Source organism: Hemitrygon akajei, chromosome 3 (assembly GCF_048418815.1).
Source record: "Hemitrygon akajei chromosome 3, sHemAka1.3, whole genome shotgun sequence".
NCBI classification, from domain to species: Eukaryota; Metazoa; Chordata; class Chondrichthyes; order Myliobatiformes; family Dasyatidae; genus Hemitrygon; species Hemitrygon akajei.
The window spans coordinates 145,396,588-145,417,053 of NC_133126.1; the positions used below are offsets into that span (position 1 = coordinate 145,396,588).

At 43.5% G+C, this 20,466-nt stretch overlaps 1 protein-coding gene and 1 long non-coding RNA gene across 5 annotated transcripts; one reads left to right on the top strand and one right to left on the bottom strand.

The window, feature by feature from the left end:
• Window positions 1-250: 250 nt before the first annotated feature.
• LOC140725488 (uncharacterized) lies at window positions 251-8,943 on the bottom strand. The gene is made up of 2 exons (XR_012098355.1): window positions 8,808-8,943; window positions 251-7,194 (listed from the first exon to the last, which is right to left on the bottom strand). It is a non-coding gene; the product is annotated as an uncharacterized lncRNA (long non-coding RNA).
• A 9-nt stretch (window positions 8,944-8,952) lies between these two features.
• Window positions 8,953-20,225, top strand: LOC140725487 (UDP-GalNAc:beta-1,3-N-acetylgalactosaminyltransferase 1-like). Of its 4 annotated transcripts, none has more exons than XM_073041008.1 (2): window positions 8,953-9,078; window positions 17,572-20,225. In XM_073041008.1, the coding sequence occupies exon 2, from the start codon at window positions 17,645-17,647 to the stop codon at window positions 18,599-18,601; it is 957 nt and encodes a 318-aa protein (XP_072897109.1). In that variant the 5' UTR covers window positions 8,953-9,078; window positions 17,572-17,644; the 3' UTR covers window positions 18,602-20,225. The 4 variants fall into 4 exon arrangements, with proteins under 4 accessions (XP_072897109.1, XP_072897107.1, XP_072897108.1 ...); XM_073041006.1 differs by lacking the exon at window positions 8,953-9,078 and adding an exon at window positions 9,216-9,337; XM_073041007.1 differs by lacking the exon at window positions 8,953-9,078 and adding an exon at window positions 9,820-10,003.
• The last annotated feature ends 241 nt before the right edge of the window (window positions 20,226-20,466 follow it).

Here is a 20,466-nt window from a genome sequence, read left to right on the forward strand (position 1 = left end):
AACACAGAATCAGATCTGATATCACGGGCGTATGTCAATGATATACGTCATTGTTATGCGGCAGCAGTACATTGCAATACATAATAATGAACTATAAATTATAATAAGATATATATGAATTAAATTAAGTTAAAAGTGCAAAATGAGAGCAAAAGGAATTGAGGTAGTATACAGGGGTTTATTGTACACTCAGAAATCAATTATGGTGTCAGAAATGAGCCACGCTCCCGAATAATGGCTTTAAGACAAATTCAAGGAAACAAAGTTTATTAACAGTTCTGCAGAGCTGGGTGCCTTCAGAGAAGGGAACCCTGAGCCTTACAGGGCAGCAGGTTTTATCCTTCTTCCTTACCACCCCCCTCCCTGACTCGGGAGGTACACAGTGTTTTCCCATTCCATATTTGGAGTTGTTTTTTTACACGTTTCTGTAAAACAATAGTCCATATCTCAGGACTTCAATGATTCCACAAACAGTTAATCTTGTCAGGGCTTCTGCATTCATAATTAAATCACCTTTGTCCTCTGACTTTAACCCAGACATAATTAAATCACATTTGTCCCCAGACATAATTAAATCACATTTGTCCCCAGACATAATTAAATCACATTTGTCCTTTGACTTTAACCCAGACCTCTTTCAGAAACGCACATCTTAATTTTGAATCTCACAATTCCACCCTTTTTCTTTTTAAGATGTGTGTAGCAGCTAGCATTTCTCCTCTTTCCAGGGGGCCCACCGTCCTTCCTCCGCCCCCCCCCCGTGGAGGGTCAACTTTCTTCTTTAATAGCATAAGTTTTAGCTCGTTTGTCCCATGTTGGGATATCGCTACTGCCTGGAGCTGGAATATACTGCGCCTGATCAGTGTTCGTATACAAGGAATCACACACGGCAAAAGTAAGAGAATCATTAGACCCCCGCCTGCTACTAGGAGAGCGGTGCGCCACCAACTACCTCCCAGTAGCCCGTCTAGCCAACTCATGTTCCCCAGGGATCTCCAGTTTTGTACTGGCACGTGGGTCAGTTTCCGAATTTTGTCGGATATTTTTAACACGGCCTTTCCACTGTCGTCTATCTTAAGGCAACAGTTTGTAAGATTGAACTTCCCACATACCCCGCCTTCAGAGGCCAATAGGTAATCCACAGCCAGCCTGTTCTGGTATATTGCTGTTCGCATCTGGCTCTGCTGTTTTGCCAACAGCTCCAATGCCAGTGCCGTGCTGAGGTATTGCTATTGCCTGAAGTTGTGACACACTTCGTCTTATTAGTGCTTGTACACAGGGAATGAGGCAGGGTAAAAGCATCAAACTCATTAATCCACCTCCCACCATCCAGAGTACTGTTCGCCACCAACCGCCTTTATTATAGACCTGATAGTACGGCTTACCATTTTCCCCAACACCCTTCTGCTTTTATCATAACAACGGTCATTTACATGCGAGTGGGATACGAAGGATCCTGGGAACACCCTCTGCCCCACTCGTACCATGGTTCTGCACTTGTCACATTTCCCTTCAATTTCCCCGACATATAGAATCAAATATATTACAGTCAATAATGATACAGTCCACGTAGAGTTCATTTTTGCTGCCTTTTTAGCTTCACCACCAACGGTTCTTCACCGGGAACACAGGTCCACTCAGTGCGGCTTTCGGGCTTCACCGGTCCTTTTACCCTGGATGCGTGTGTCCACCCTTTTTCTTTTGTCCGTACAGCCGCCTCTGTTGTTAACAGGACCTGGAAAGGGCCTTCCCACTGTGGCTGTAACTTCTCCGGCTTCCAGGTCCTTACCAGAACCCAATCTCCAGGCACGATCTGATGTAAAGCAAAGTCGAGCGGCGGAGTCTGGGCCAAGAGACCCTTTTTCCGCAGTTCTGCAAAGGAACGGGACAAGGCCAGTAAATTGTTCTTTACAAATAAATCACCCCCCCTGTAGTGTGGGATACCCCTCTGTTTTATTCCAATATGGCAGTCCAAAGAGCATCTCATAAGGAGATACTCCTATGTCCTTCCGGGGCGCTGTACGTATTCTCAGGAGAGCGATCGGCAAACACTTGGTCCATGGTAGCTTGGTTTCCAACATCAATTTGGTTAGCTGTGCCTTCAGGGTGCTGTTCATTTGTTCTAGTCTTCCCGAACTCTGGGGATGCCACGGGGTATGGTACTTCCATTCGATATCAAATGCATCGCAAATTAACTGGTGCGTATCTCCTTCTTGGTACGTGGTAGTGACATTCCCGTTATTCCAGCTATCCTTTCTGGGGTAATGCATCGCTGTCCTTTACTGACCCGGTGTCCCAGATACCTTACTTCCTTTTCTACAAATTGTAACTTTTTCTTTGAGACCCGTAGCCCCTGCTTCCCCAGGAAGTTCAGTAGTCTGATGGTGTCTTCCTGCACCCCTTCCTGTGTTGGCCCGGATAGTAATAGATCGTCCACATACTGTAGCAGTTGGCTCTCTGGAGCACATTGGAATTCTGCTAGTACTTGCTCCAAGACCTGCCCAAATAGGTTAGGTGATTCGGTGAACCCCTGTGGCAGGACCGTCTACCGGAGTTGTCTTTTCCGCCCCGTCGTAGGATTTTCCCATTCGAACGCAAACATGTCACGACTGCTCTCTTCTAGCGGGCAACTCCAGAAGGCATCTTTTAGATCTATTACACTGAACCATTCATGGTCAGGGGAGATCTTACTCACCAGCGTGTAAGGGTTGGGCACTACCGGGTATCGGGTTTGGACTACTGCATTTAGGCCCCGCAGGTCTTGTACCATCCGATAAGTCCCATCTGGCTTTTGCACCGGGAGTATTGGGGTATTATATGGTGACATACATTCCTCCAGTAGTCCGTCAGCGATCAATCCCTCAATCACCGGCTGCAGCCCTTTTCTTCCTTCCATCGCAATGGGGTACTGCTTCCTTCTCACTGGGCGACTGTCCGGTAACAAGGTAATCTGTAAAGGGCTGATGTTCAATCCTCCCGTTTCCCTCTCTATACCATACCTCGGGCTCTATTTTCCGATCGTCTTCCTCTTTTAATGCGAATAGTTTTACTATTATCTCTCCAGTGCTTGGCACTGTTCCAATACCCAATTGAACTTGCAGATCTTTTCCTAATAGATTAAATCCTGCCGAGGGCAGCAGGAGCAGGTCTCATCTAGTTGCTCTATCTTCATATCCGACTTCCACATTGTCCACAATTGGCACTTGTATTGTCTTTCCTCCGATACCGGATACCCCCATTACCTTTGTTCCAGTTCGGGCGCCGGGAGGTATCTGGATTACGCTAGATCTTTCGGCACCCGAATCTACCATAAAGGTTGTATCTGACCCTTGGGGACCTACTTTTAAATTTACCAGGGGTTCCTGCCGATAATTCATCCCCAAGGGGTGGAACCCCCGACCTCCCTAGTCTTCATCTTCCATCATAGCATACGAGCGCACTTCCCGTCGGTATTTGGGGCACTCGCGCCTGAAGTGTCCCTCCTCGTGGCAGTGAAAACATCTTAAAGCCTTCCTTAGCCCTCCTCCTTGCTCCTGGCTACTACCTCGATCCAACCATGGTCCCTGTCTCTCTCTCTACTATCTGCGGTTACTTGTCGCACTGTCTGGACCATTATCCTTGCCATCTTCTGCTTCTCTTCATCCCTTCTTACAAACACTTTCTGTGCCTCCCTATGTAGTTCACTTAAGGGTTTAGTATTCCAATCTTCTAGTTTTTCCAGTTTTTTTTTTCTTATATCTGGCCATGCCTTTGATACAAATTCAACACGAATCAGCTGTTGGCCAACCTCCGTCTCAGGGTCTTCGATTTGCGGAGCGGTAGGGGGCACATATGGGGGCGGCAGGTGGTCGAGCACCTCCCATGTATTCTTTTTCTGTCCCCCTTCATTTATCATTTTCAATTTATAACTATTTGTCGTTGGTAACCAGCATAGGACGTAATCACTTTCTTCGGGTTTAACGTTAGGTTTTGAATTCACGTACAGATTAAGGGCTTGTTGTACCCAATCCTCGCTAGACCCGAACTTAGGCCATCACACAGCCGACCCTTGGATCAGCTTGCGGGACCAGAATTCAGTACTGTATCATCTTTCTCTTTGACTTCCCTTTTCGCCTCCCGTAATCCCAATTTTCTAGCATCTGTCCCAACGGACTATCAGGGGGTACCCCGGGGTATTTTTCATCATTGGCGCCTGGATTTCCTTTACCCTTTTCTCTCTTAGACCCCTTATTCCCCATCTCAAGGACTTGCTCGGTTCCAATCCACCCGCAGGCACCCCGTAATTCCACAATTCTCGTGCACTTCGTCTCTGCAGGAATTTAATTTGAATGTGACCCACCTAGCTCGGTCACTCCTGTCCAATTCCGGAACCTGTATTCCCGCGATCGCCCAGGAATTCACCTGCAGGCACCCCGCAGTTCCACAATTCTCGTGTACTACGTCTCTACAGGAGGAATCACCTGCAGGAACCCCGCAGTTCCACAATTCTCGTGTACTACATCTCTACAGGAGGATTCACCTGCAGGAACCCCGCAGCTCCACGATTCTCGTGTACTACGTCTCTACAGGAGGATCCACCTGCAGGAACCCCGCAGCTCCACGATTCTTGTGTACTACATCTCTACAGGAATTCAATTTCTTACCTGGGTCCTGTGCACAGAAATTACTCGATTGCTCACTGTCTCAACTGCCTTGACAACCCCTCTTTGTTTCCTTGAGTCCGCCGGATATCACTCGCTCAAGCCGCGCGGGGCGACGAGCAAGGAATCAGGGACTGCCGAACTCGGCAGGGTGCACCTTCTCCGATGTCCTTCCTTGCCCCCCTCACGGCCGGAGTGTGGATCCCGGACGAGCCCCCAAGTTGTCAGAAACGAGCCACGCTCCCGAATAATGGCTTTAAGACAAATTCAAGGAAACAAAGTTTATTAACAGTTCTGCAGAGCTGGGTGCCTTCAGAGAAGGGAACCCTGAGCCTTACAGGGCAGCAGGTTTTATCCTTCTTCCTTACCACCCCCCTCCCTGACTCGGGAGGTACACAGTGTTTTCCCATTCCATATTTGGAGTTGTTTTTTTACACGTTTCTGTAAAACAATAGTCCATATCTCAGGACTTCAATGATTCCACAAACAGTTAATCTTGTCAGGGCTTCTGCATTCATAATTAAATCACATTTGTTTACAGACTTTAACCCAGACATAATTAAATCACATTTGTCCCCGGACATAATTAAATCACCTTTGTCCTCTGACTTTAACCCAGACATAATTCCTTTGACTTTAACCCAGACCTCTTTCAGAAACGCACATCTTAATTTTGAATCTCACATATGGGAAATAAGCTGTTCCATAAACACTAAGTGCATGTCTTTTCACTCCTACCTCATCCTTGATGTGATGAGAGTCCTTGATGAGAATGGCTTGGACCCAGATGCTGGAGTATCTGAGGCTAGGATCGAGACAGTTTGAAACTGAATCAAGTTTAGGTGTTCCTTAAATACTCAGTCCTTGGCACCCAAAACATTATTGCCAATTAGCAAGACTGTCCTAAATCTTTAAAGGGGCCATGCCAGCTATCCATACTCCAAGGAGTTAGAGCATCTGAACCTCGGAAGCTGGCGCTGATGGGTACGTGTCACAACTGGATCCCCTCCCCTATGGCTGACTCCTGATGGCCCGGGCTGCTCCGAGTGATAATGACTGTAGTCATGGATGAGATGTCTCTTTCAGGCACCCAGCACCTCTCCTCTGGTCCAAATCCTTCCCAGTCCACGAGATATTGCCGAACACCTCGAACAGTACCCAAGTCCAAAGTTCCCTCGTGGCGGCCATGAACTCCTCCGAGTCCAAGCAAATCTCTGACCTGTGATCCTAATGCACAGTGGCCCTGGCCAGGGTGCTTCCAGCCAGAAGAGAGATAATGAAGGCCACCTTTCCACGCTCTGAGGGGAACTGGGATGGTTGGGGCTCAAACATTAACAAGTACTGAGGAAGCTGCAGCAAGGACCCGGGTCACCGTTGACCCTCTCCCGGGTTGGATGATGTACTAGCTCCAGAATGGAACCAAATGGTTCTCCTAAATAACTCCGGTCTCCTCCTTGCAAATGTTGACCCATGGCTACCTGGATGTCATGCATCTCCAGGCTCTGCTGGGAAATATCTTCGCTGTGGCTGGTCACAATGGACAAACAACTCTGATACCCTGCTGGGTCCATGTTGGCTCAATCGTCCTTGACGAGAATGGCTTGGACCCAAATGCTGGAGTATCTGAAGCTAGGATTTAGGCGTGGTTTCAAACTGGATCGAGAATCTGAGCACAAAATAAACACTAGACAAAATCACGAGTAGGCTTACAATTGAGCACCAAACCTCAGTTCAGGTGGTCGTTAAATGCTCAACCCTTGGCACCCAAAACACAATTACCAATTAGTGGGACCATCCTGAATCTTTATAGGGGCCTCATCAGCTATCCATAATCCTGGGAGTTAGAGTGCATAAACCTCAGAAGCTGGCACTCAGGAACTTGAAATTGCTCACCCTTTCCACTTCTGATCCCTCAAAGAGGATCTCCTTCCTGAAGTCCACAATCAATGCCTTGACCTTACTGATGTTGAGTGCAAGGGTGTTGTTAAGGCACCACTCAGCCACCTGACCTACCTCACTCCTGTAACCTCTTCACATGTCCAAATGCACATATGTAAATACATGGTCAGCACTCAAGTGATTTGCTGTCATCTGCCATTTTCTGTTTCTCTTGTCTACCCCACAACTTGTGACATATTACACCACTTTAGATCAGGCAAATGATTGTTCATTTTCCTCAAACAATCCATAAACCTGCTGCTCTAACAGTCCCTTCAGTAAAATGCTAGCTTTGAGGACATACTTGCTGTGGTAATGTCTAATGAGCAGTAGGGTGACATGGTGCTTTCCTGGAATGACAATTGCATGTGTTTCCTCTGTAGTGGGCTGTGCCTTCTTTATACATCCTCCAACTCGCAGTAGCCCTTCTGAATCAAAAAATGAGCAGAATTTACAAAGGGGACTGTGTTTATGGGAGAGTTTCTTGCCTTGTGATGGACTGTACTTGCTCTTTGAACAACAAGAAGGAGTCTAAACTTTAGCTGATTCAGTCGCTCTGTATTGAGAGGTTGATTATAGCTGTGTCAACCATTGCAAAGTTTGTCTTGTGCTATTCCTGTAAAGGAATGAGTTATGTGTGAGAACCAAGAAATTGCTCTGGTAAGTGACTTACAGCATGGAAAACACGCAAAGTGTGCACTACCAATCTGGAGAGGTGGCAAATAAGCAGTGTTGATCTTTACTCTTAATAATTTCTCCTTTGGCTCCTCCCACTTCCTCCAAACCAAGGGTGTAGCCATGGGCACCCGTATGGGTCCCAGTTATGCCTGCCTTTTTGTTGGCTTTGTGGAACAGTCCATGTTCCAAGTCTATACAGGTATCTGTCCCCCTCTTTTCCTTCGCTACATCGACAACTGAATTGGCGCTGCCTCCTGCACGCATGCTGAGCTCGTTGACTTCATTAACTTTGCCTCCAACTTTCACCCTGCCCTCAAATTTACCTGGTCCATTTCTGACACCTCCCTCCCCTTCCTTGATCTCTCTGTCTCCATCTCTGGAGACGGCTTATCTACTGATATCTGCTATAAGCCTATGGACTCTCACAGCTACCTGGACTATTCCTCTTCCCACCCTGTTACTTGTAAAAATGCCATCCCCTTCTCTCAATTCTGCCGCATCTGCTTTCAGGATGAGGCTTTTCATTCCAGGACGAAGGAGATGTCTTCCTTTTTTAAAGAAAGGGGCTTCTCTTCCTCCACCATCAACTCTGCTCTCAAACGCATCTCTCCCATTTCCCGCACATCTGCTCTCACCCCATCCTCCTGCCACCCCACTCGGGATAGGGTCCCCCTTGTCCTCACCTACCACCCCACCAGCCTCTGGGTCCAACATATAATTCTCCATAACTTCTGCCACCTCCAACGGGATCCCACTACCAAGCACATTTTCCCCTCCCCTCTCTTTCTGCTTTCCACAGGGATCGCTCCCTACATGACTCCCTTGTCCATTTGTCTCCCCCATCCCTTCCCACCAATCTCCCTCCTGGCACTTATCCTTGTAAACGGAACAAGTGCTACACCTGCCCTTACACTTCCTCCCTCACCACCATTCAGGGCCCCAGACAGTCCTTCCAGGTGAGGCGACACTTCACCTGTGAGTCAGCTGGTGTGGTATACTGTGTCTGGTGCTCCCGGTGCGGCCTTCTATACATTGGTGAGACCCGATGCAGACTGGGAGACTGTTTTGCTGAGCACCTACACTCTGTCCACCAGAGGAAGCAGGATCTCCCAGTGGCCACACATTTTAATTCCACATCCCATTTCCCATTCTGATATGACAATCCATGGCCTCCTCTACTGTTGAGATGAAGCCACACTCAGGTTGGAGGAACAACACCTTATATTCCGTCTGGGTAGCCTCCAACCTGATGGCATGAACATTGATTTCTCTAACTTCCATTAATGCCTCTCCTCCCCTTCTTACCCCTATCCCTATTTTTTTTTCGCTCTTTCCCTCTCACAATAACTCCTTGCCTGTTCTCAATCTTCCTCTGGTGCTCCCCTCCCTCTTTCTTTCTCCCTAGGCCTCCCGTCCTATGATACTCCCCCTTCTCCTGCCTTGTATTCCTTTTGCCAATCAACTTCCCACCTCTTAGCTTCATCCCTCCCCCTCCTGTCTTCTCCTATCATTTCAGGCCTCCCCTCCCCCTCCTACTTTCAAATCTCTTACTGTCTGTTCTTTCAGTTAATCCTGACGAAGGGTCTCGGCCCAAAACGTCGAGTGTACGTCTTCCTATAGATGCCGCCTGGCCTGCTGCGTTCCACCAGCATTTTGTGTGTGTTGCTTGAATTTCCATCATTGTCTTTTTACCCTGCAGTTTCTTATCTGTACGCACAAGGAATCTGTATCTTCCGATGCTATGACAGTTCTTTTTCCGGGTTTCTGGGATGATTAAATGTAAAAGCCAATGGCAGCGATGTTGCAACTTGACCTCATTCCTGTAAGCAGTTATTTTGTGTTCTCTTTCCATTGGCCTATTAGATTTCTATTTTTGCAAATTCATACTATCGTTCCTCAATAGCCGGCCAGTTCCCTACAAATAACGGTCGCAGACTTATTAGCGACGGGTTTCTGCCTCGACACTTCCATCCAGTGACGTAGGCTGGTCTAACTCCGGCCAGTTTCCTGGACGAGCGGTAGTACTGTACGCGGGGGTAGATGAGAACTGTGAAGTGGCCGCTGACTCCATATACAGTCGGGTATGTGTTCTGTTTGGCTCTGGGCCAGCCTCGCCGATGAGCTGCGGCTTTCCGGAGGAATAGCTGATGCAAAATGAGTTACTGGTCTGGGTACGAGATCCAGCCGTTAGATCTAACCTGATTTATCCATTTTTTTTTGTTTATTATTAGTTTTTTCTTGAGGCGAAGTTGTAAACAAGTCAGCCCCGTCTTCATTTTGCGGAGTCGGGTACACAGAAACCTGAGGATAAAAATGTTTAGTTGTCGCTGCAGATTAATTAGTATGTGTTTGAGCTCAAACTGCGACTGAACAGTTAGTTCCTCATGGTGTGTGTAACGTTGAGTTCACCGGTAGTGAGAGCATTTAGCTGAGAGATCTGCCCTGGTAGAAGATTAAGGTCGGACCAGAACATAAAGCAGGGTGGTGTTAGATGTAGTTTCCTGTCATCTACTTGCCAATTGGAAGTGTACAACCCCTATTTTAACCTATTGCTATCGCGTAAATGTTAAAAATGCCTGGCGGGTGCAGGTCGGCGGTTACTAGAGACCAGCGAATTGGTTGAAAAACAATTTTTGCACGAAAATGGCTCCTGCCATCTCTACTTATCTGCGACGTTAATGAGAATGCCCAAAATGCCTTGTAAGGCGCATTCCCTCGGCTTTCGGATTTTCTTTCTTGTCAGGAAGGTGAGAGAAAGAACGATGTAAATCCTAAAGAGGCGGTTAGATAATGAGTCGTCATATATAATTGTACAAATGTTGATGTCTTTGTAATCTTCATAATTGTTTCAATCTGCTGAGAGGGTGGTGCCGCAGTCAAATATGGAAGTTCTCGAATTTCACTTTAAGTCCAGATTTCGTTTTATAAAATTGTGATCTCTGAATTTTATGGTTGATAATCTTAATACAAAATGTATTCGCGTTTTAAAATATAGTTTATCTTTACGGGCTTAACAATTCAGCATCGAATTCGTGACAGTAATTTTATCTCACTGTTCTGTAAGAATGGTCAAAAAAAATTTTTAAAGCCCTTGAGCAGATAAGGCTTCCTGCAGAATATATTATAGGGAAGTAGATGATGATGCACTTTGGTAAAAGGAATAAAAGTGTAGACTATTTTCTAAACAGAGAGAAACTTTACAAATCAGTACAAAGGGACTTGGGAGTCCTGGTGCAGGATTCCAGAAGGGTAGCATGCAAGTTGAGTTGGTGGTAAGGAACACAAATTCATCAGAATCAGGTTTATTGTCACCAGCACATGTCGTGAAATTTATTAACTTTGCAGCAGCAGTTTAACACAATGCATGATAATATAAAAAGAAAAAATAAATCAATTGCAGTAAGTATTTATATGTATATTAAATAGATTAAAATAATGCAAAACAGAAATAATATTTTTTGAAAAGTGAGATAGTGGTTCATGGGTTCACTGTCCATTTAGGAACTATATGGCAGAGGGGAAGAAGCTGTTCCTGTATCGCTGAGTGTGTGCCTTCAGGCTTCTGTACCTCCTTCCCCATGGTAACAATGAGAAAAGAGCATGTCCAGGGTGTTGGGGGCCCTTAATAATAGATGCTCCCCTCAAAGGTCTGAGGTACTATTTGCTTTGAGCAAGCTTTAATCATCCTGGTGCCGAAGGTGGTCAGCTGCTTCAACGACTATTGTCCAGCAGCCCTTACATCCAATATGATGAAGTATATCCACCCCATTTGTCAGCTGTCACATCAGATCAACAACAATTACCATTTCATTGGCTCTTTACTCAATTCTGGAACACCTAAGCAACGAAGGTACGTACCTGCCTAACGATGCTCTTAAATGATTATAGCTCAATATTCAATACTCTCATCCTGTTAACTTATCACTAAGCTTCAAGACTGTGCTCCGTTCTGGTCGCCTCATTACAGGAAGGATGTGGAAACTATAGAAGGGGTGCAGAGGAGATTTACAAGGATGTTGCCTGGATTGGGGAGCATGCCTTATGAGAATAGGTTGAGTGAACTCGGCTTTTTCTCCTTGGAGCGACGGAGGATGAAAGGTGACTTGATAGAGGGGTACAAGATGATGAGAGGCATTGATTGTGTGGATAGTCAGAGGCTTTTTCCCCAGGGCTGAAATGGCTAACATGAGAGGGCACAGTTTTAAGGTGGTTAGAAGCAGGTACAGAGGAGATGTCAGGATAAGTTTTTTATGCAGAGAGTGGTGAGTGCGTGGAATGGGCTGCCAACAACAGTGGTGGAGGTGGATACGATAAGGTCTTTTAAGAGACTCCTGGATAGGTACATGGGGCTTAGAAAAACAGAGGGCTATAGGTAACTCTTGGTAATTTCTAAAGTAAATACATGTTCGGCCTGTATTGTGCTGTAGGTTTCCTATGTTTCTAAGACCTGGGCCTTGATAGCTCCCTGTGCAACTGGATCTTCAATATTGTAACTGGCACACCCCAGTTAGATTCAAGATTGTTTAATATCATTCCAGTACACAAATGTAAAGGAGAATGAAATAATTGTTATTCCGAATCCAATACAAAGCAAAAAAAAGAACAATACGATAAAGAACACAATAATACAAAAACACACAATAAATATAAATACATAAGATAGCTTATATACATTGATTGTATGCCCATAAAGTTATGCTAGTTATGGAGTGACTATACATAAGGTGACTCTGACAGGATTTGGTAAGTTAGTGGTGGTGGGGCTGGTTACTGAGTGGAGTTGTTGATCAGCCTGTTTGGGGAAGTAACTGTTTTTGAAACTGGTGGTCCTGCAGTGGATGCTGCATAACCTCCACACCGATGGGAGTGGGACTAGCAGTGCATGAGAAAGGTGGGTGGGATGCATCATGATATTACTGGCCTTTTTCTGGCACCTTTGTGTCCTTGATAGTGGGTAGGCTGACGCTGGTGGTGCGTTGGTCAGTTTTGATGACCCGTTGTAGAGCCTTTCTGTCTGCCACAGGGCAATTTCTGTATGACACAGTGATGCAGCATGATAGTATAGATTAGAAACAGTATCTCATTCACACTCACTATTAGTATATTTGCACCAAATGGCTGTATGTTTTGCCCTGTGCTTATCCCATGTTATACGTGTGATTGTCTGGCTCCAATGCTGTATTTAATTTTGCTGATGACACCATTGTTGATTGCTGAATCAAAGATGGTGATAAATTGATATATGTGAAGGAGATTGCAAATCTGGTTGAGTGGTACCCCAGCAACAATCTCTTACTCAACAAAAACAATGAGCTGATTTTCATCTATAGGAGGAAGAAGCCAGTCCTCATTAGAGAATCAGAGGTGGAGAGGGTCAGAAGCCTTAAATTCCTTGGTGTTACTATATCAAAGGATCTGTCCTGGATACAACAAAGAAGGCATGATAGTGCCTCTACCTTCTTAGGAGTTTGTGTAGATTTGGCATGTCGCCAAAATCTGTGATAAAGTTCTATAGATGCACAGCACAGAGTATCCTAACCCTTTGCATCATGGCCTGGTATGAAAATGCCATTATCCGGGAATGGAAAAGACTACAGAAAGTGGTGGATGCAGCCCAGTCCATCGCAGGCAGAGCCCTCCGCATCCTCGAGTGCATTTATAAGGAGCACTGCCATAAGAAAGCAGCATCCGTTATCAAAGAGCCCCACCATCCAGGGCATACTCTCTTCTCATGACAACCATCAGGCAGGAGGAACAGAAGTCCTTGTTCTGTTCCCCTGTTAAGTCCGTGTTCAGGAACTGCTTTTAACCTACAACCGTCAGACTCCTGAACCAGTTTGGGTAACTTCACTGACCACAGTTCCAAATTGATTCTATGAATTACAGACTCACTTTCAGGGACTCTTTATAAATCCCATTGTCAGTACTTTTTTTACTTGTATAGTTTGTCTTCTTTTGCACATTGGTTGCTTGTCAGTATATGTTTATGAATGGTTTTTCATAGATTTGATTTTATTTCTTTATTTTTCTTGTAAATGTTTGCTAGATGCCAATGTAGTATATGTACTTTGATATTAAACTTACTTTGATTTTGACTTTGTTGATAGCTGGGAGGCTTCTGATATTAGGCTATGAAAGTGTACAGGATTAACAATGGATAATGCAAAACACTGCAAGTCTTCGTCTTATTTTCTGTTTGGTCAGGGTTATTAGACAGTTTATGATAGTTCATGATTAACCAATTAATTACTTCCAGTGACACAGAAACCAAGTGCAATTTACCATAGAACAGCCAATTCTTATGAATGTGGTGCGGTCAGAAGTGTAATTTTTACAAGGAATAATGCTTGAACCAAATGTTTTACATTTCAGAGGAGGCTCTGGGAGTCAGGTGGGGGAAAAAATCAAAGACTACTGTATTACTGAAATATAAGTTTGTTAATTTTATCTTTTATAATGTTTACTTTGAAGTTCCATGAGCTATTTTATTAGCTTTTGAAACATTCTGTTTTGAATTTTGTTTGTAAATTAAAATTCAACAGAATTATTTGTGGTAAATGGCAGTATGTACTGCATGTAATCTCCACTTAATCGAAAGGAGGATCTTTGGCATTCTATAGTACATGTACTCCTCAGGAATGTCACTATCGTTCCTGAAACTAGACGTAGTTCATAGTTCCCATGCATGGAGATTTTTCTTTCACTTAATCCTATCCTTCATATGTAGAAAGTTGTTGTCCACTTTTTCCTATATTCCGTTTGTTCACCTACTGAATCTGGAATTGCATCAGAAATGCAAAATTTGGTGAGGTGAGTTTGTAATACAAATTATGAATGTGAAAGTTCTAAAGTGACTATGTTCACAGAATCATTGAATTGCCATAGCACAGAAAGGGTCCTTTTGGCCTTTCAAGTCAATGCCAGCTCCTAGTAGACCAATCAGTCTCATTTCTCCTACTGTTTTCTATAGTAACCCACCTTTATTAAATAGTACACTCTATTGATTTTAAATATATGCAGTTCCTGCTCTAATTGTTACCCATTTGTAAAATGTGTCATCTTGCTGTCAAAATACCAATGGTCCAGGCAGGCATAGAAATATATAGAGTAGTTGGCCTGAAGAATTTGTATACCAAATTTAAAGTAAAAGTCCACTGTTTTTCTTTGAGAACTGATACCAGACGTGTCCCATTCTCTGTTTTTCTCATGTTCACACCTTTTTCCTCCCTTGCCAGCATGAAGGAAGATGTGTTCTCATAATTTAGTGACGATGATGGATTTGGAAGACCCATTTGAAAGACCTTTAACTAAAGGGACTTGTAATCTGCTACTCCAGGAAACTTTTGTCCTTGAGCCCAATACTTTTCACCATTAACTTTCTACTTTTCTGATGAGTTCCACTAAATGAATTGAATTGAACTTTATTTCGTGCGTCCTTCACATACATGAGGAGTAAAAATCTTTATGTTATGTCTCCATCTGAATGTGTAATGTGCAATTTATAGTAATTCGTAATAAATAGTATGCACAGTAAGACATACAACAGGGTGGTCAATATAGTTAGAAATACAATTGTGTCAGTGTGAATTAATCAGTCTGATGGCCTGGTGGAAGAAGCTGTCCTGGAGCCTGTTGGTCCTGGTTTTAATGCTGCGGTACTGTTTCCCGGATGATAGCAGCTAGAGCAGTTTGTGGTTGGGGTGACTCGAGTCCCCAATGATCCTTTGGGCCCTTTTTACTCACCTGTCTCTGTAAATATCATGAATAGTGGGAAGTTCACATCCAAAGATGTGCTGTGCTCGCCACACCACTCTCTGCAGAATCCTGAGATTGAGTGAAATACAGTTCCCATACCAGGAGGTGATGCAGCCAGTCTGGATGCTCTCAGTTGTGCCCCTGTAGAAAACCCTTAAGATTTGGGGACTCATGCCAGACTACTTCAACCATCTGAGGTGAAAGAGGCGCTGTTATGCCTTTTTCACCACCCAGCTGGTATGTACAGACCAAATGAAGTCCTTGGTGATGTGTATACTGAGGAATTTAAAGCTGTTCACCTTCTCAATCCCAGATCTATTGATGTCAATATGGGCTAGACTGTCTCCGTTCCTCTTGTAGTCCACAACCAGCTCCTTTGTTTTTGCGACATTGAGGGAGAGGTTGTTCACTTGACGCCACTGTATCAGGGGGATGACTTCTTGTTGGCTGCCTCATTATTATTTGAGATAAGGCCAATCAATGAAGTATCATCTGCAAATTAGCAGATTGGAGCTGTGGGTGGTGACACAATCATGGGTATACAGAGAGTAAAGGAGGGGGCTTGGGACAGAGCCCTGAGGGGCACCTGTGTTGAGGGACAGAGGTTAAGGAGCCCACTCTTGCCATCTGCTAGCAACCTGACATGAATTCTAGGATCCCGCTGCACAAGGCAGGGTCTCTGAGTGTCTTGTCAAGCCTAGAGGGAGTTACGGTGTTGAATGCTGAACTGTAGTCCGAGAACCGTGTATGGCTTCAGTTAGTCTCGTGAGACCATGGATCTGTGCCTGGAAAGTTTTCTGCAGGGCACAGGCCTGGGCAAGGTTGTATGGAAGACCGGCAGTTGCCCATGCAGCAAGTCTCCCCTTTCCATGCCACTGATGTTGTCCAAGGGAAGGGCAAGGGTTGATACAGCTTGGCACCAGTGACGTCGCAGGAGTTGCCAGAGCGAGGTTGAAGACAACGTCGGACTGCCTTAGGGACTCCAGCTCCGGATTTGTCCTCAGGGTTTACCCCCATGAGTGGGTATTGCTGCACCGCAATGCAGTGGAGGTTTGAAATAAGAGTTTTCCCTCTCTTAGATGGACTGCCTTCCCAGGCTGACAAGCTCCATCTACCTTACATAAGCGTCCCTCTTCTCCAGTTTTGTAAGGACGGTGTGTAGGGCTGTGGCTATTGCGTCAACTGTTGATTGGTTGTGTGGGTAGGCAAATTGTAGGGGGTCCAGTTTGGGTGGTAGCAAGCTGCAGATATAGTCTTTGACCAGCCTCTCAAAGCATTTGCTAATTATTGAGCTGAGTGCAACAGGACGCCAGTTGTTCAGACATGTTACCTTGTCTAAATTCCTTATTTCATGTGTCTACCTTTCACTTCACTGTGGTTTTTATATAATATTTCAAACCCCTGGATTATTTTGAGTGTGAGTCATTTCCTACACCTGCTACTGACTAAATATTGGTTGCAGGCAAGTTGGATTCCTATCAATAAGGCTCAGCTGGCTGAGTCAGTGCAGAATTTGTGCATTCTTGTATGGATTTCAGCTGGCTGCTCAGTTTCCTCCTCTGTCTGATACTTGTGTAGGTTGGTAGATTAATTGGCAAGTATAAATGTGAGCAGTTTTGCACCCCTTCTCTAAGAAAGAATGCGCTGACAATGGAAGCATTCAGACGTGTTCGTGAGATTGATCTGAAGAATGAAAGGGTTAACATATGAGCAGCTTTTGATGGCCCTGGGCCTGTACTCGCTAGAGTTTAGAAGAATGAGTGGGGATCTCGTTGAAACCTATTGAATATTGAAAGGCCTAGGTGGAGTGGATGTGGAGAGGATGTTTCCTATAATGGGGGAGCCTTGGACCAGAGAGCACAACCTCAGGATAGAAGTGCATCCCTTTAGAACAGAGATTAGGAGGATTTTCTTTAGCCAGAGGATGGTGAAACTGTGGATGGTGATGGCTGTGGAAGATGTCATTGGGTGTATTTAAAGGTTCTTGATTAGTAAGGGCATTAAATGTTTCTGGGAGAAGGCAGGAGAATGGGGATGAGAGGGAAAATACATCAGCCATGATAGAATGGTGGAGCAGACTCAATGGCTAAAAGGTCCTCTACTGGTGAATTTCAGTAGTGGATTTGGTGAGAATGTGAGGCAGGTAGGTTACAAGGAAATCAAAGCATGGGATTGCTGTATAAGTTTCCAACTGTGTTAGAAAATATGAGCAAGTATAGGGCTTTGCATAAAATAAAAATGAAAGTTACTCAACAGTGTTGGAAATGTTTCAGAGCCGTGATGTGATATGGCAAATAATGATGAAACCTGCCCCCACGTGGTTTGCTGCCCATTTGCCCATGATATCTACTGTTACCTGGAAAGTGTCCTTTAGCATGAACATTCCTTCACCAACCTGGATCTGATTTTTAATGCAAAAACTAAAATGTACGATTAAATTCACTTACTTTGTGGAGAGGTATTTCCTAGAGAAAGTTGTCTTTAACAAAAAAAATAACAAAATAAGGTGAAATAGTGTGTTGTTAGTCATCTGAACCTGAAAACTGATTTTTTTTTGCAGATTATGAGGGGGGAGAAGAAAGACTGACTGTACTGCTGAGAACTGAAGTCAACAACGGCGTTTTGTTCATCCAATGAAGATGAAACTGATTTCTCAGTGGAAGCAACTGTTTTTACTCATTATAATCGGTGTTATGTTTTGGTTAATATTTTCCACAGAGAAACCAAAGGAAAAAATTAATTGGTCGTTCTTCTATAATCAAGAGCCGATCTATAAGCAGAACTTTAGTTTTATGTTGACTCCACATCTGAAATGTGAAGGTGACAATCATTTTCTAGTTATACTAGTTGCTACAAGAATAAATGAAGTAGAAGCTCGGCAGGCAATCAGAGTAACGTGGGGACAGAAACGGATGTGGTTGGGCAAAAAGGTCTTGACTCTGTTCTTGATTGGAAGAGATGCTGAACATGAGAATCAAGGGAAGCAACCAGTGCAAGAAGAATTTGCTCAATATGGAGATATAATTAGTCAGAATTTTATTGAATCTTACGATAACCTGACCTTGAAGACAATAATGGCATTTCAGTGGATTTCAGAGTTTTGTCCCAATGCTGAATATGTGATGAAAATAGACTCTGACGTATTTCTAAATACAAAGTATTTAGTTAGTTATCTGCTGAAAGTTAACAAAAGTGTATCTGGTGACTTTTTTACAGGCTATCCCTTTATCAACACGGAACCACACCGAGGTTTTGTTAAAAAGGTATATATTTCAAAAGCTGACTATCCTTTTAGTATATATCCTCCATATTGTAGTGGCCTTGGTTATGTTTTTTCTGGGGAATTGGGTTTAAAGATTTTTAAATTGATGGGGCATATTAAACCAGTTAGATTTGAGGATGTATTTGTTGGCATTTGTTTGAAGATATTAGATGTAAATCTACATATTCCAGAAAAAGAGTTGTTCTTCCTAAACCGGCTGAAATTTGACAAGTGTCTGTTCAGCAGGTTAATTGCAGTACACGGCTTCACTCCACAGCAGCTGAACAGTTATTGGGAGGATCTTCAAAGATTGGAGAATACCTGTTGAGCAGAGAGTAGAAAGTGTAATGGCCTGAAGCTTATATGAGATTGCACTTTCTTGGGAGTGAAAATTCTGATTGATGTTTGCTTTTGTTTCTTTTGTATCAAATTGGCTGAGTGCATTCTTTTATATATCATATTGGCTGAGTATAAAGAGTTATGCATTTTAAAACTTGAGTCAGGCCAAGTGTGAATCAGCTTCCATAATCCCTTTGGTACTGTTCTAATGACTATGTTACCCATGTCCAGCATTGTATGCAAAACTGAGTGCAGGTGACTCATGCATTATGGCTATTTGGACATCAAAAAATAATGCTAAGTCCACAAATCATTACCTAAAATATTGATATGCAGAATAAAAACTACTCTTTAACAGAATTTAAAGTAGATAAATAAGATAAATAAGTAGGAAATGTAGATAAATAAGCACTTACTTTTCAATTTGTTTACGCATGTGCAAATGATGTAACTTTATATTACAGAAAATCATGGCTGATTCATTTTCATCCCAGCCACAATCTCCTGCCTCCTCCCCATATCCCTTCATGTCCTGACTAATCAATAATCTATCAACCTCTGCCTTAAATATACCCAACGACTTGGCCTCCACAGCTGCCTGTGTCAATGAATTCCACAGACTCACCACCCTCTGGCTAAAGAAATTCCTCCTCATCCCCATTTTAAAATTGAGGATGTGTCCTCTGGTTTTGGACTCCCCCATCATCCTCTCCACATCCACTCTATTGACGCCTTTCAACATTTGATAGGTTTCAATTCATTCTTCTGAATTCCTGTACTCAGACCAATATTCAAACACTCTTCATATGACAAGCCTTCAATCTTGAAATCATTTTTGTGAACCACCTTTCAACCATCTCTAATGTCAGCACATCCCTTCTTAGATAAGGAGCCCAAAATTGTTCACAATGCTCTGTGAGGCCTCATCAATGCCTTGTAATGTCTCAACACTACATCCTTGCCTTTATATGCTAGTCCTCTCAAAATGAATGTGGACGATTTTATAATGCAATTCCCCACCCAATCTGGGGGTTGCCTGTGCACAACTAGATTGAAATGTTAAGGAAGTGGTGTTTTTGCTGATCACTCCTGTGTGTAAATTGCACTCCTTGGCTCAGTATACGAGGATCAGGCAGCTTGCTTTATTTCTAATTATTTCAATTCATAATGTTCTAAGAAGCCTGTATATATCATTGAAGCAAATGAATGAGTGAACTTAGTTTTTAAAGTTAATTTCAATTTTATGTATAGCATTCATGTATACTTCCTGATGATTAAGCAACTAACAAATTAATTAGATCAGCTTAACACATAGGTATCAAATACATGTGTTTAAAATTTACCTTTGGTAGTGTGTGCATAAAAATGTTTGCACAAATATCTCTAGAAAGGTTTAAATATTCATATCTGGGCACAATAAGACTGGAGCACTGAACTATTTACAATTCAAACACAGGCTGTTTATCATTGAATTCACAAAACATGAGGAAGGTCGAATTAGGTTATGTTACTTCTTTTGTAGAATGAAGTGATAAACGCTTGAATGCACACTGAAATCATTGAGTACCTGGGAATCAAAGCAATTAGATTAAATCAACAGTTTAACAAATAAAGTTTCGCGTGCTTCATTGATAACCTTGCTGCAAATCATCATTTTATCCCTCTTGGTCTCTGAATGATGTTAGCTAAAATGCTGCTTTGAATCCATCATTGTCACAGTCTGGAAGTGGATTTCTCAAGTTTCACCCATAGTATAAATCCTCTTTGAGCAAAAGAGCTTGTGTGAAGTATTCCTTTTTAAAATGGAAAGGTGAAGCTTTGATCCATTCTTGCTTGGGGAAAATATCTTGTCTT

Bases quoted from the DNA above. Each gene is read 5' to 3' on its own strand.
- LOC140725487 (XM_073041008.1), top strand. From the start codon at position 17,645: ATGAAGATGAAACTGATTTCTCAGTGGAAGCAACTGTTTTTACTCATT.